Source organism: Syzygium oleosum, unplaced genomic scaffold (assembly GCF_021117445.2).
Source record: "Syzygium oleosum isolate NSW1041296 unplaced genomic scaffold, Sole_v2.1 Sole_v2.21, whole genome shotgun sequence".
NCBI classification, from domain to species: Eukaryota; Viridiplantae; Streptophyta; class Magnoliopsida; order Myrtales; family Myrtaceae; genus Syzygium; species Syzygium oleosum.
The window spans coordinates 3,058,370-3,074,729 of record NW_026607505.1 but is presented as its reverse complement, the minus strand read 5'-3'; the positions used below and the strand labels follow the sequence as shown (position 1 = coordinate 3,074,729).

The window sequence follows — 16,360 nt, the reverse complement described above, 5'->3', positions numbered from 1 at the left end:
TATGAGTATAACAAATTTCTGTGGAAACGAGCAGACTGATATTCACAAGATTATATAAAATATGCGGTCACGATGAAATAAGACCACACAAGAAATCGCACACACGATTATGTCCACGATCCTGGCAAATTTGCTGTGGCAGAGAATCTTGCTCTCGAAAACAACATTCGTCCAGCACAAAGATAGAAACTTCACAGTAACTAGAACTCATGTAACTCCAACAAGTTGAACAAAGGATGAAGTTGACACTAAATTAGAAATACAAGCCAAGATGACCGACTCTGACTGACAAGGTACGTGAATGAACCGAAGAACCACTTACAATTCAAACAATACCCACAATTGAACCTCTTCGAGAAAGACTAAAATTAAATCATATTACAGTACCAGAAAATTGAACACAATACTATATTTTTTTCTTTTAAACCAGTGTACATACTCTATCCTAAGGAGGAAAAATACGAGGCAATGATGGTGACGAAGCCGGCATCCTAAATGGAGATCCCTGCTTCTTTTCCCCAATAAATATGTGGGAAGTCATTGCGTTGATGGTTGAAAACCCGAACTCCAACTCCGGCACAACCAATATAACAATACTTCTATGGACGAAAGGCCATGAATGGACCACAAGCAAAAATATCCTGCAGACCAGAACTCCAAAGTCAAAAGATAGAAAAGATATTCCGAGGGAAATGAGCAGCTAAGAGGTTAAGTGCCAGGGGTTAAGGAGTCACTTTCGAATATACAACACAAACCATTAGCTAATAATTTATCACCATTAACCTTGTTGATTAATCGCCAGTAAAATAATATTCACATACGTAATATACAAAGCTCAATGGAACTAATCTGTCCCAAGACTGATTGAAAAGGAAACAAACATCATCAAAAGACAACTTCCATCAAGGGACTCAACAAAGAGGATGTTGAACATGTACATGACACAGTTACAGTACCATGAAATACAATTCTTTCCCGCGATATTTGCATCGCATTAACAACTCTCAGCAGAAGCAAAATTTTCAGACACTTACTCCTTTCCAAGAAAGCTATTTTAAGTCATTGAAAATTCCATTATTTGCATCAAACAGAACGAGCTATTGCTCTACAGGTCATTGCAATGTACTCAAATACTATAGCCAATCCCATCCATCATCAAAATCCTCAAATGATGACTTTTGCAGGTTCCTAATTCCAGGTACAACAATGCTATCCAAGCCCCCTTATTTATTGCAAGAAGCATGACCACATATTATCTAGATGATTCTTCAGTAGTCACTAGGCAGTCATACAGCAGCAAGAATACAAGGCCATTGATAAGGATATCAGTATTGACCGTGAAGGTGCAACTAAAACCATGTCCTACTAGCTAAAGATCCCCAACAAGCTCTTAATAAAGGTTTCTTCGCAGATGTTTATCTCACAAGTTCACGAGAACTAACATTGTTAACTTCCCATCGAAAAGCACAAAGGTTTCAGTTTCTCCCTTACTTTAAGAAATCATCAAGTGAAGGAAACACATGAAAGGGCAATCAAGAAGACTCCAACAGCAAATCAAAATAGACCACGCCTAGAACTGGCTTTTCCTAAATTTTTTAATGATATAATAGTACTAGAGACTTGGAGAGAAAGCAATACAGGGGAAAATTAATAACTAGTCAAAAACTCTAGAGTCTATGCAACAATCGTTTATTTTGGCGAGAACCGCAATAGGAACCGGCACTGTTTTGTCATAAAAAGACATCACCACATACCTCAACACACAGCATCGTGTAACCCAAAAAGTGGAGAAAAATAAGAGTGATGTCTGTCTTGGAAAGCCTGTACAAGGACATGTTACTTAATGTTGTTCAAGAGCATCATGAAGCCTGGATGTTCGCCTCCGGAACAATGGCTCCAACCGGACTGATGGAACACCACTCTGCCACTTTTTAGCTTCATACATCTCATTCCATGCTTGTACTATCTCATCAATTTTAAATCCTAAACCTGTCACACAGGAGAGAGGATCAGCTTCTTCTCAAGATTAATAAGTTCACCAAACACAACACAACAATGAGTACATAAATGTTACCTTCAATTGCACCATGATTTGAACTATGGTTCTTCACCATAACCGCTATATCCGTTGGAGAAGCTCCAGCAAGTTCAAACTTCTCGACCGCAACTTCCAAACATTCATGCCAGACAGGTAATCCTAATTTGAATTCCACAATGGAACGCTCATACAGCATGCTACCCCATAAAAGATTTATCTGAGATCTCATGTTTGCAGCCTGATCAGCAGCTTCATTTGCCGTCATTTCATTGAACGATCCATCCAACCCTAATTGTTGCAACTGAACTTTACTGGTATTTGGATTTGAGAGATCCTTCAGGCGTTGCTCTTCCCATTCTTCCCACATCTGCATGCCTTTTTCCATGTTGTCCTCAGCATAGTTATACAGTTGGAGAATCTCAGAAGAAGGCCATGTTTCCAAGTCAGCTTTGCTGCCTAGTGCATAATACCAAGAAAGTTTAGCCTGCTCAAATTGTTGCTGCCCTAGGGCTAGATATCCTTCATAAAAATCTGGTTTAATCTTCAATGCTTCTTCAAATCTCTTCCCTGCACTTCTATGCTCTTTTAATGCCCGGTCATATGCAATTTTTATCTGCTCGAGTAAGGAATCCTCTGGAGCATCCTCTGGTAAGCGCACACCTTTTCTTGCCCTTGACATGTGGACATTACCCCAGTTGAACAAAGCTAGAGCTGCCATCTCTTGAAACTTCTCAGCAGCTACTGTGAAAATGCCTTGAGCCTCATCACTAGTGATAGTTTCCTCCATTGCTTCAGAATAAAGCTTCATACCAAGTTCGTGAAGATCCAAGTATTCATCAGAATCTAAGCCAACATAATTCTTGAAAAGTTGAGCAAAATTAATTATCCAGTCATCAATGCAAGTCGGCTTCTTTCCTGCTTCATCGGCTTTGACCACGTGCCCATTCTCCTGAAGTCCATTGTTCTTGATGGTAATGTCATGAACATCCTCCTTGTCTGAAAGTCTCCCGTGAAATGGATCCTGGTCAGGATTCACTGGTACGACGTACAATCTGATAGAACCCTGTGGCTCTGTGGATGCCTCAGCCCACCTTAGTTCTTCATCTGTAGTAATTGTGACCAAGTCACCTTCTTGGTCTCTGTACTTTACAAGAACAGCTCTGGAGCTCGGGAAGCGATCACGTATCACTTCCCGCACCTGCAAGAGACTACAATTAAGTGGCAACTGAGCCCATCTTATGTCCTCTCCATAAACCAACTTTACAGTCTTCTTAGGCTCTTCGTCCTTTATGCTCACGATTTTCTCCTCCACTACTGCCTTATCCTCTGGCTTCTTCTCTTCGGCTCCTTCCTCATCCTTACCACTCTCAATCTGCTCGGCCTTATTTTCCTCAACTTTATCAACATTCTCAATCTCCTTAGGTTTTTCGAGAGGTTTCTTCCCCTCAATTCGGCTACTTTTCTTTTTCCGAGCTTTCTCTTTCACTCGTTTTGCCAATGATGAAGAGCTAGGAGGTTCAACATAGTCAGGCGGCAACTCAATCGATTCGATGTTCACAGTCAATCCTTTCTCTGCAATTGTAGCTTTCACCCTATCTGCTATCTCCAATGCCATTACATTATTTGGCTCCATGTTCAGAACTGTTGAAGTGTCCCTCAATGCTAAATCCAATCGATTCAATGCCTCATAACATCTCGCCCTCTTCAACAGTGCTTTAGAATACTTGGGCGTGACTTCTAGGGCCAAGTTGCACTCATTGATCGCCCGCGGGTACTCACTGAGACCAATTTGCATATAGCACGCAGCCATATTGCTGCGCAGATACGACACATCTATGTGAACCCTAGGGAGCAATTTGAGGGCTTTTTCGTATTTCAGCATAGCCCCTTCATAATCTCTCTTCTGAAACAACCTATTCCCTTCATCCTTCAGTTCCTGGGACATCGCAATGAAGACCGCCGTGTCCTTATCATATGCTTTTGGACCGTTCTCTCCTGCTTTGTGTTGCTTTGCAATGGTATCACCAGATTTTCCTCCCACCAGTCCCTTCTTCCTCCCGCTCTGCTTCCCCATCATAAAAACGATCCTTGGAGTTGAAGCACTCCAATCAAGAAAGTGAAAGAAGATATACTTTTAGCTATACACAACACCGCACCTTGTCACTGCCCGATTCAGACAACCACAACCAAATCCGGTAAACACATACAAATCGACCTGAACACTACCAGTTGAATCAAACCATACACCACGAAACGATCTACGCAAAATCCGACCCAATCGGCACCAACACACGCGACACCGAATGCAACAGTATTCTGCCCGCCCTCCTCAAGCACTCGATAGAACAGGAACCACCGAAACAAGCACGCCACTAAACCCCCACAAATTCACCCTCGAATATTCCTAAACAGCTTCGACACGCCAGGTATCCTCCCAGACAAGGCTCAAGTTCGCAGCTTTATCCAACAAAGCTCAAGACCCAGATCGAAACACGAATCCAAAGCGCGAATTCCGGTCTCTCCGAACGGGATTCGGGCACATGAGCCCTACAAGATCAGACCCAATTCAGAGAGACGCCAAGAAAACGGGAAAAGGGGTCACCTTTACGCAGCCAAGGGACAGAAAGATGGGAACCCGCAGCCCGGAGAATTCCCTCGAATTTCAATCCGGAGGCGCTTGTCTGGGAAGCGGGTCTGCCGAGAAAGCTGCCAACTTTCTCGGGAAAGCCCAGGAAGATGTTGGAGAAACTGCGAGATTCGTGAGAGGAAAGAACGTGTTGAACTTTCAAAGGGAGGGAGAGAGAACGGACGGGGAAGGGGGGGAAAGAAACGGAGCGATGCGTGGTTGGGCTGTTCCTCCTTACGTGACGTTGAAGATTTTCACTGCTTAACGTAAGCGCCACAAAAAAAAAAAAAAAAAAAAGAAGAAAAATTCCACTTTATTTTATTGTTGTTCTGTCTGAAAATTGTTTTGTTGTTTTGATTTCTTTTATTTTGATTTTGATTAATTTAACAAAATCTGGGCTTTGGACAAGAATGGAGAATAATGCAGGAGGGGCCAGCATTTCGTGAATTCCAAGCTCCTTGGGGACCCTGGCTTTTCCTTTTCTTTCCTTTTTTTTTTCTTTTTTTTTTTGGTGAAGTGCAAAAAAATTATTAAGGTAAATATTATGTTTGGGAAAAAATACAAAAGAAATTGTCATGATGTATCATGATCAAGGAAATTTAAATCGAATAAAGTGCTCGTTCATAATATAATATTTCATATTATGATTTTCTTGATACTCTTCGTTTAAGTTTAGTGTCTTAGTAAGCCTCCTAACATGACAACCCCCGTTAAATCCTTGGAAGTGCTGTCTGAAAAAATCGAATAAAGTATTCATTCAACATTGTGGCCGCCTTTTCAGAGTACGATCCCACGATGAATCTTAATCAATTCGATGATAATCTCAAGATGGAAGTGTCAACACATCTCCATGCTTTGCACGACGGAAAAAAAAAGAAAGAAAGTGAAAAAAAGAAATAGAAGGCGGCGGGCATTGCTCTTCCTGACATCGTGAAAACACACAGGGTGCGAAAGATTCCAATCAAATCATGGGATCAATTAATTTAATCATCGGCCATGTTTAGAGAGAGAGAGAGGATGATGGGATGATGATGATGAAGCTAATATGGCTGGTGTGCAGTTCTTGGCGTGGCCACAGATGATCGCCATCACAAGTCACAGACAGCCTTAACAGGTGGGACCTTTTCATCTGTCCGCCACTTGACCGCACTCCCCATTATCTTTTCTGCAGAAAACCATGTGAATCTGTAGAACCCAAAGCAAACCCCAACAAGAACAACAGAAAGGGGGGAGGTTTTGGGAAAGTGATGATGTTGAGATTGACTTTGGGAAACTCGGAAAGGACAACTCCTCGTGCTGCTGTGATTTCGTGTAGGAGATTCTTCTTGGCTTGGACGGAATGGACAACAACGACCACCTTCGGAGTAACTCCAAAGACAGTGACGGGAATGTGTTGGTGGTTCCGATAGCTCCTTGTAAGTGGGGAATTTGGGTTTGACTTTGGTGTTCTGAAATGATGGTAATGATGTGCTGCTGATGGAGATCCCACGTGATGGTTTTATGAGGCAAAAGCTTTCATGGTGATGATGAACCTTTAACCAGGGATCATTGCAATATGGATAGAGTATCGCGAACACATTGATCTCGCGATAAGGAAATAGATGGTCTTGGAAAGACGAAAGCCCATTTCAAGAAACAAGTGAAATTCATACATTTTTTAGTAAGAGCGAGCAAAAGGAGTTGCCCAAACTGAACCAGTCAGGCTAGTTCGGGGTGGTTCTCGAGGGCACCGGCCCGATCCTCAGTTCCATAAAATCAGAACCGGTGAATTTCGATCCAGTTCCCAGTTCCAGATGTGGAACCACCCACCCGAACTATCCATATCGAATCGATTTTTTTAAAATATTAAAAAAACCCTAATTTATCTCCCATTTCACAAAGGAATGCCTTTCAAGACTTGAGCAACTATGTTTACTTATGCACACGAGTAAGACGACAATAACAAATCAAAACACAACAGTAGTTGCTCGTTTTAACCAAATTTTGCCACAATTGGAAAAATCTCTGTGAAACCTACAATGTTACACGTAATCCATTGATTGTAGAAACATATTGATTGTCAAGAGCATCTTCAATTTCATCTTGGATATTAATGACAAATAAAAAAAAACCGAATATGCCACTAGTTCCATTGGGCCACCCAAGAACTGGACAAGGACCGGTCCGATCTGGTTCTAGGGGGCACCGATTGTTCCGGTTCCATGGGGCACCCGTCCAGTTCACGGTTCCAGAAACCACTAACAGTCTCTCTAATTCGGTTCTCAATTCCTGAGTGGGAACGGGATTACTTGGGAACCAATCACCCTTACTTTTTAGTCCGTTTGATGGCTACAAACTTCGTTTAGTTAGCCAATAGGTCAGCGGTAAAGCTAATTGGAGTTTAAAAATGGCCCTAGATTTCCACTCATGAAGTTCTTTGGTTAAGCATGTGGTCCAAATTTGGGGAATTAGTGAAAACCTTTCCGATTAGTTATGTAATTGTATAGGAAACAATTAGCAGGATAGATCTAAACCAATTTAAGTAAAGTCGGCAGGCCTAGCCTTGGCCCTCAAAGAGAGCCAACCATGACGTCTATCTATCTATATTGAGAATTACTAAAAATGAATGATTGCAAGTTCATGACGGGACCGTCCATCAATATAAGTTGATACATCAATTCACGAAGAAAATTGCTAACCATATGAAAGCTCACCGACTTGTAGTGGTGTCAGAATTAATAATCATGTGATATTTTGCTAAGCATGTGAGATATTTACCATCATGTGCTTCTTTAAGTCGATTGCATAATTTGCCATAAGCAATGAAATCTTTATCATACTATACCCGCACGAAAAGTTATCCACAAATAGTTGAAAGATGTATAATTATTAAAATGGATAAATGTATCGAAAGTTCCAAAACTTATCACGAAAGTGTAATTGAATCCTAAATTTTACCAATGATACAGTCAAGTCCTAAAACTTGTTAAATTAGTACAATCAAGTACTTCTTTCAATTCCATGCAATTAGACCAACGGAAAATGATGATGTGATTTTTTTTAAAATTATTTTCCCTCTTCTACATAGCATTGACCTTACTAAAGTATAAAATATAAGATTAAAAAACATCGTTTTGGCTTAAATCCTAATTTTTAAACCAAAATCTTAATTAAAAAAGGTAATTTTTTAAAATAAGGAGCTAGGCTCCCGCTGGCCCTTTCCAATGACGGTGGGGAGGTGGCGGCGGGGCCCATCGCCCTTGCCTTTTGTTTTCTCTTTTGTGTTCCTTTTTTTATATAATTTTTAATCTAATTTAATTAAGACTTTGGTTAAAAAATTATGATTTAGGCCAAAACGACGTCGTTTTAATCTTAATCATGTTTTAGTAAAACCAATGTCACGTAAAAGAGAGAAAAAAATAAATTAAAAAAATCATGTCATCATTTTCTGTTAGTCTATTGGGCGGAGTTAACAGAAGGCTCGATTGCATTAATTTGGCAAGTTTTTATATTTGATTGCACTTTTTGTAAATTTTAGAATCTAATTGCATTTTCTTGACAAGTTTAGGGATTGACAATACACTTATCCCTTATTAAAATGCCAGAGATGTTATTCAAAAGATTAGCTTTTCAATGAGATTGATAAATTAACTCGCAGTTAGCAAACTTTAGGTTCCTATATGTTATGGATGGTGAGCTCTCGATCTACAATTTTTTAACCGGCCGAGATCCACACAAATAATCGATCCAATGGTAATTGCATTCGAAACATTAGTAAATATTTCAAAAATAAGATTAGTAACTTCTTTGAAAGCTTAATAATTTGATCAATTTATGGGTAATCTTTGAAATCTTCGTGGTTAGGTTAGCAGTAGCTTTTCGATTGATACTAGTAATTACAAATTAGTCACAAGTCGTGGTAGATTCGATTATGCTTTTGGAGTTCGTAAATCAGCGTTACCAACAGAAGCACGTGACCAGTCACGCGACCGCCGGGGCGAGCGGCCGAATGACGTGGCGGCAGGCGATTGGGCAGTCCACGTCGGGCTACGTCTTTCGTTCACCGCCACCACACGACCACCATCACCACCACCGTAGTCGTCGTCGTCGTCGTCGTATTCGTCGCGGACACCGCGCTTGCAGAGAGCTCCGTCTTCGTCTTCCATCGATAGAGAGAGAGAGCGAGAGAGCAGATTTCTCTTTCAGCTCGAGATTCTGCTGGAAAGAGCTCCTAATTCCCATCTGGGTCTTCGCAAAGTTCGATCTATCGAGAGAGAGAGAGAGAGAGAGAGAGACAGAGAGAGTGAGAGAGATGAGGCTGCTGCTGCTGTTGTTGTCGTCGATCCTTCTCCAATGCGTCCTCTGCGCGCAGGTGCTGGCCGACAAGATCTTGACGGCTCACGTTGGTAATTGATCCCACTCTCATCATCTTCAGTTGCCTCGCCGGGACGTATTCTTGATATCAGCAAATCGCACGATTTCTTGATTTCTGTTCTCCTTCATGTATCGTATCTCCTTCAAATTACGTTCTTTGTGTTTTTCTCTTTCTGGGTTTCTTTGTTAGCGTGAGGTAATGTCTAGAATGCTTGGATAGAATTTAGCTTCAGGTCTTTTCTGGACCATTTCGATTAGAAATCGAAGATAGTTGTTTCTGTGCTTCACTACAGCCTGCGCGATCGGTACTTCTTGATATTTATTCCAGATATTCTTAATCTTGATTTGGGTGCTTTAAAGAACATGCGCAGATGGTGTGATTCGATCGACCTCGATGCGTGTGTGTTCTTGCAACTGGACTCGGGTCTCCATTTAGTTTGAGAGTGGTTATGTAGCCCTATCGTATCGCACGAGCTTTGCTTACCAAAGCATAATGCATCTATTTGCGAGTAATGCGATGCAAATTGGTAAGCACGGGCTTGCTTTAGTGTTCTGGTGCTTAAGTATGATTTTTGAATCCTTCTTTTAATTCGGGTCGAGCTCCTACTGAATTATTTTCCCCCTAGCAAGGTAATGATGAGGGGATGTAGGAAATGCGATCGGGAGTGAGCCGTGGAAAGAAGCATCAGTCTTTTGGTAGTTTTGTCATGCTGTCAGAGTTTTCACTTCCCAGATGGAAGGGGCATGTGATTGATTTTTCAGCTGTCTATGAGAAGCCGTTAATTGATTACTCTCTTGATGGTACAAGGAAGAAGTCTTTCTTTCTTCTCTTTACATCTAGATACATTCAGCAATTTCGCTGAATTGCAGATACGTTTCAGCAATTGCAAGCACTCTTTCTTTGAGATTAGTGATCGAGGTAATAGGTATCGTATGTGTATCAAGAAGGAGATTGTTCAATTTCTGGTTCTGATTTTAATTTGCTTAGAAAAATGGACCTTGCGGAAGTCTTCTTTTTGCCAAACATTTGGCAGGTTTGTGAGTTCGCTCCTAATAGTTTGGTTTCTAGCCGACACGTTGCTTTCCACTGGTCAAGCTGACATTTTCCAAATTGTGAGATGACGGCTTCTTCTATCAAATTACATAAACATGCACTTGTGATTTGGAAGCAGGAGAGATTCATTTAGAACTGAATGATCCGGTGATATATAGAAATCTGAACACTTGGTCTCATCTCTTTGGTAAGGATACAGCAACAATCTATGAGTGCAGGAAATCTATGATTGACCTGTCTGAGCAAACTTCCTTGTTGTGATGCTGATAATCTGGCTTGACTTTCTCGTGCAGTTTATTTCATGATTGTTTATGTGCTCTGTGCAGATCTTCATTTCTGATTAATGTAGAACTAAGTTAACCATACTGTAGAAACCGCAGAAGACTTGAAAGTACACGAGTATAGGCTCCAGTAGTTCCTTATTCTCATGACACTGTCTTGACAGGTGGTACTTTTGGACGTAGTTCTCGCGAACCAAAGTATAATATCGAGTTCCATCCAGAAGACTCTCCCTTTCATCCGGTAAGTGCGAGATTAGGTTTTTCCTGCCTCTACTTGGGACTTGCATGGTGTTTTAATTGGCTAATATGAATAAATCGGAGATGCTGCATTACGTTGCATGATCCGGGGAAGTAATGACACTTTTCAAGTTTATTCTCTGCTTACTCAGTCTATTATTCACTGGAATTATTATAGTTTGGATGGATCAGTTGCTAAGAAATTTACACAATTGTTATTTATTGGTGTGTGCATGTTTTGAAGTCTCTTCTGCTTTTGCCTGTAGGGTCATTAGGATTTGTTGTATGTGTGATTTTTTTCTAATTTTAGGGTTAGTTTGATGTCTCTGTATTATGACTTTTTGCGTGGTTTTTTTATTTTCGTTGTAGGAAAATTAAGTTGAACTTAATATTTTAGCTGTAATTTTTCAGGATGATGATCAGGAATCAGTAGTTATGCCCAGTAAAGATGGACAGAAGTACTTATGTTTCTTACCCAAGGTTGAGAAAGCCAAGAGTGAAAAACCAATTATTCAGCAGAATGTGACCAATATGATTGTGGAAACGGAGAAACGCGTCAAATTGAAGACACCTGATGAGCTGCTTGAAGTACTAAAGGACAGCTGTCTCGTACGAGTTAGTACCTATTGCCCCACCTCTAATTGATGTTCCTTCTTATCGTAGAGAGGGGAAAAAAGTAGAAAGCTGATTTCTAGTTGATAGAACCATCAGGGATGTGTTACATCTAGGTTTTCTAGTAGATGTTTAGGTTGCCAGGACATATGGTATTTATTGATAACTTACTTCGCTTATTACCATCTCTAATTTAAATGCAGCAAGAAGGTTGGTGGTCATATGAGTTCTGTTATCACGGGAAGATACGGCAATTTCACGTGGAGGATGAAAAGGTAATTATGGTTGCATGTGAAGTGCTTGTGTTTTTGCATTGCTACTGACAGATTTGGCAATTTCGAAAAGAACTTGCATGCAATACTTGTCCTTCTTTCACGTATATATCTATGTCGCAGTTTGGCCAAAAAGAAATTTTAATTTTGTCATTACTTGTTTTTTGTCGTACCTCATGCTTCATGCTAATCCAAGCCATTATTTGCTTGTTACAGGTGGTCCAGGAATTTATCTTAGGTATATATGATTCAGAGGCCACATCTGCTTTCAACCAGAATCTCTCTGATGTCTCGACATTGAAGGATCCCCGATCAAAAGATGCTTCTCAAAGGTTTGTCCAATGGCCTTGTTTTCACTATTCGTGAATATAGAGGACTCTCTGGAGGAGACTTTCTTGTTGGAGCCAGAGATAGAGCACAATTTGATACATATATATTTGGTTTACATAGGTATCATGCTCATCAGTACACTAACGGGACTACATGTGATCTTACAAATCAGCCTCGTGAGACTGAGGTAGAATGACTTCTATTGTTAATATATCAGTAAAGGATCCCCTTTATTTATTTTTTTATTTTTTTCATATCCAAGTTTTTTGCGCAAGTGTAGGTGAGATTTGTATGCTCAGAGCCTAGAGCTATGATTACTTCCATCACAGAGTTGTCCACGTGCAAATACGCTCTCACAATTCAAAGCCCTATGCTCTGCAAGCATCCGTATGTGGTTCTTCCTTTTCTCGTCACTGATCACTAATGTACTGCCATCCTGGCTGTGACTAACCCACCAATTCTCAATTCAAAAGCATGTGCTCGTTTCTTCTATTTGAATGTTTGCCTTAAACCTTTCAGATTGTTCCAAGAAGAGAGACCTGTATGGCACACCATCAATTGTAATGTGATTCATAAAGATCAGAAGGAAAAGAGACCAGAAAAGGAAAAGGTTGAAGATGAACAGATTATCATGGTTACGGGGGACAAAGGTTCAGTAGCTGATGATACAGAAGGATAAGCAACAAAATATCCACACACAAAGTAAATATTTTGGGAAGGAGTTTTTCTGGTTTGCTGCTGTTGTAAGGCTTTTCCTGGTAGTGCTTCCAATATTCTGTCACCTTGTAACCAGCGTTCGTGCTTGTAGAAAGCTTCTTCATACAGATGGATTTTTTTTTTTTTAATACCAGCATTCGAGATGCTCAGCTCCTTTTAAGGAACAGTAGGAGTAGGAATACGTGAAGCTCCAAGTTTAACATGTTGGAGTTGCGTTTGCGGAACTGATCCCTAGCTTGAAGTGTTCCTCAAGCAAATTTCAGTTTAACCAAAGCATGCCAAAGTAAATGTACTACCACTAGTACTAGTCCTAATGAGAGATAGTTGGGCCTTTCTTTCCTGGAAGTTTGTTTACTTCTCTGATCTTGATTTCTTGGTGTCTTATGCTAATCCTGTCTAAAGTATAAATGTTTCTTCGTAAGAATTTCTCCATCTTTTTACATCAGATTCATTGCCATCATGTTTTCGGCTATGCGTGATGTTTTATTTTCCCCTTGCGATCTAAACACAATGGAGGATGTCCATGATAAACTTTTCAGCACATCTAGGAGTCAGAAGAATTAACTGGAACGAGACGCTTTAACCCAGTGTATTTAATTTTAAAACCACACCAGTTTAGTGGAGTGAAAACAATCTCATACGTGAAGTGGAAAGATCACTTCAAATCTATGCGTTATGACTGGAACAGGACGACGAATTTTCTGGTTTTAGGAACCTAGGCTTTCAGCAAAGCTGATGATCACATCTTTGAACTGCGAGTGATGGCGAAAGAGAGCAAAGATCTGTCCGGCTCATACTGTAGTAAACTTATTTGCGATAGCTTTGTAAACTTGAGTAGCGATCAGTGTCGGTCACAAAAGAAGCTTTGAGGAAGTACAACCAGCTGCACAATTGCTCCAGCAAGAAAACAGACCCTTGACACCGGCCTCTCTAGGCCGCGCTTCATTGCTTTCACGTTTTTGTACTACTCGAACAAACTCCTTCGAGCTTAAATTTCCATCGCGGTTTGCATCGAACAAGTGGAATATTATGTCCACCACATTGTTTGCAATGGAAATGCCACACACCTTGTGAAGACCAAGAAACAATTAACCATAAGTTTCTACAGAGAATGCATAGCTCGGAAATGAAAATTTTTCATGAGGACAAACGCAAGTACCTGGGAAGCGGCCCTCTGGAAATCCCTTTTCGTGAGCAGTCCATTCACTTTCCCATAGCTGAAAATGGCAAGCGAAAATGACTGCAACACCTTACGTAGCTCTGCGAAATCCTTGAATTCCTGGAAGGAGATCCTCAGGTCTCTGAGTAATGGTTCCCCATCTATTTCGTCGACCCGGTCAAGCAACTTGTTTATGTGGCTCATGTCAGCAGATGCAACCAAGGACAAGGCAAAATCTTTCGCTGATATTGTCCCTACTGATCTAGCGTTGTAATGCGAAAACTCTAAACGCAGGATCTGATTAGACAAAAAAAATATAAAGTCCTTGAATTTGTTAGGGGAGAACTTGGTCTGTAAGGTATCTGAATGAGCAATCTAGTCATATTCGATAGCTACAAACACAGGTGGTGAATTAAAAGAATTTGGGGAGAGCACGTACTTCATCATGCAAATCTTTCAGAAATTGGACGAATCGTCCATGTTTTAGCTTTTCCTGGCCATCCTTGCCAAAGAAGTACTCCACCAGACCGCCTTCCTCCACCGGATCTTTGACTTTTAGCCCGACTCTCTTGCCGTCCCTGTGCCGAGCCCCTTGTCTGTTTTGGGATCGCATCAGAGCCATCACCTTCCTGAATTCTTCCTGGTCTATTTCGCTGTTGACGAATGCATACTTGTTTCAGCACAGAATTGATTAGAAGGTACATAAAGGATTATCAGACCGTCGATAATTTATCTCCTATGGATATAAAATATCCTTTTTCTCAATATAAAGTAGCACTTCTCATAATCTTTTCTGTATCTAAAGCACAATATGCATCGGATGAAGAGGGGAGCATACTGAACACCGCAAAGATATGTATCTTCCATTATGGATGTTGGGAGAGTAATATGAGAATCTACAAAGCTATTGAGAACTTTTTGGATGAACCATAATTACCCATTATTGTCCAGATCAAACATTTTAAATGCCACCTCAAAACTTGACTCGGGGATACTGAGCAGCGTGACGAAAAAGATGTACCTGTTAAAAACGAATGAAAGCCACCTTAGTGATGCAGGTCGATTTCAATTCTAATAGGTGGAAATTATGAAGAGTTTTCATGGCCAATCCAGAAGAGTGCTAATGACATTCTTCTTACTCTGGAAATGAAATAAGTCCATCATTGTTCATGTCGAAGAGCATAAAAAATTTCGAAGGAGGACAATATAAGTCTCCAGGTATCCTCTCTCCTCTCAAATATCCCTCTCTAACACGATCCGATTCGGAGGGGGGAAACACCGGTACAACTGCTCGCATCAAGTCCGCCGGCGTCATGAGAACCTCTCCTGAAGGCATCCGGACTGATGCAAAGTAATCGAAAACCTTGAATATCATCAAAAATTAAAAAAAAAAACAGGTGAGCTCTCATAGATTACATTTGGTCGAAAAGAATGCTGCGATTTAGGCTGAAGCAAGAAATCATTTTCGAAGGTAAATTCAGGTGACTTATCGAACTCCTCCAGGTGATTTTTAGCTCGATGACCGAGATGAGCAGAGGTGTACCTTTTCAGGGGGACTCTGCATCCGGATCCGCTTCTCATAATTAAAGAAGATTCGTCTTCTGTATGCATCTGAAAGTGATTATCAAACTAATTAGCATAGAAATAGTGGAAATTTGACGACACAGTGGTTTCTACCAGATTTGGCATACCACGTCAGCTAATGATACGGTGTGTGACAATTCTTTGATAAATATATGTATGCTTACCTCCGACGAGGAAGTTGCGTTTCTTTCTGCTCGTTGAAGCCTGGAGATCGTCACTAGAACGCCATGTCTCTTTAGGATAATCCGCGAAAGACAAAAATGGGCTAGTCCCTGAGGAACTTGAAACCCAACAGCAAAATCCAAAGCATGACCCAGCAATCAAAACTCCTGAAGAAACTAATGACCCTGCACAACTACCCAGCAATGTCTCTCCATTTCTTGTGTCACCAGATTGCCATTTCCTGAAGGAAGAACAACTCCTCAGCCGTTGATTTTCTAGGACTTGACGAATGAACCGCAATGATTCCCGAGAAAACATGGTATAGCGACAAGATCCTCACTAGCAAGAACTCAACAGCATATGCATCAAACTGAAAAAACCAGAAGTATAATGGATTCCTAGCAAGACTTTCATGGTTTTGCTTTTGACCGAGCAAAAAGAGGGTGGTTTGTGACTGTTATTGTGGTGAGCAGTTCAATTGTTTACGAGATCCTACTTTTTAGTACTTCAAGCGCAAATATCTCCAGCTTCAATCACCAATCTCAATGTCGTGATTCCTAGATAGTTTTAGTCTCATCAGTTTGTAACGTTATTCTACTAATAACCATCGCCCCCAGAAGATGTCCTTTCCTAGGTTCTTGTAAAAGGCCGGCCCGTTCAATGCACAAGACTTGAAATTTTTTTTTTATTATAATTTACATGTATTATAACATTTAACTAAGAATTTTGTGCCTAAGACTCTCGTCCTTGGATTAACATCAGACTTTTTAAGTCAAACGTATTATTATGTCTATCAAAATATATGCATTTTCGAACTGTTTCAGGTTATATTGCTTATCGATCTACTTTCATACAAAAAAAGAGAAATCCTTTTCTCAACCTTATAGTGTCCGTGTGCATTAATTTTATAAGTCCACTTTTAATTTACCCTAATG

At 40.5% G+C, this 16,360-nt stretch overlaps 2 protein-coding genes and 1 pseudogene across 2 annotated transcripts; 1 reads left to right on the top strand and 2 right to left on the bottom strand.

The window, feature by feature from the left end:
* Positions 1-170: 170 nt before the first annotated feature.
* On the bottom strand, positions 171-4,890 carry LOC115690751 (protein PHOX1-like). The gene is made up of 3 exons (XM_030617216.2): positions 2,075-4,890; positions 1,755-1,989; positions 171-641 (listed from the first exon to the last, which is right to left on the bottom strand). The coding sequence occupies exons 1-2, from the start codon at positions 4,113-4,115 to the stop codon at positions 1,841-1,843; spliced, it is 2,190 nt and encodes a 729-aa protein (XP_030473076.1). The 5' UTR covers positions 4,116-4,890; the 3' UTR covers positions 171-641; positions 1,755-1,840.
* A 3,838-nt stretch (positions 4,891-8,728) lies between these two features.
* On the top strand, positions 8,729-12,865 carry LOC115690782 (protein OS-9 homolog). The gene is made up of 8 exons (XM_030617244.2): positions 8,729-9,049; positions 10,517-10,593; positions 11,001-11,204; positions 11,405-11,476; positions 11,690-11,805; positions 11,924-11,990; positions 12,084-12,190; positions 12,323-12,865. The coding sequence occupies exons 1-8, from the start codon at positions 8,956-8,958 to the stop codon at positions 12,480-12,482; spliced, it is 897 nt and encodes a 298-aa protein (XP_030473104.1). The 5' UTR covers positions 8,729-8,955; the 3' UTR covers positions 12,483-12,865.
* A 227-nt stretch (positions 12,866-13,092) lies between these two features.
* Positions 13,093-15,879, bottom strand: LOC115690781 (calcium uptake protein, mitochondrial-like; annotated as a pseudogene).
* Between the last annotated feature and the right edge of the window lie 481 nt (positions 15,880-16,360).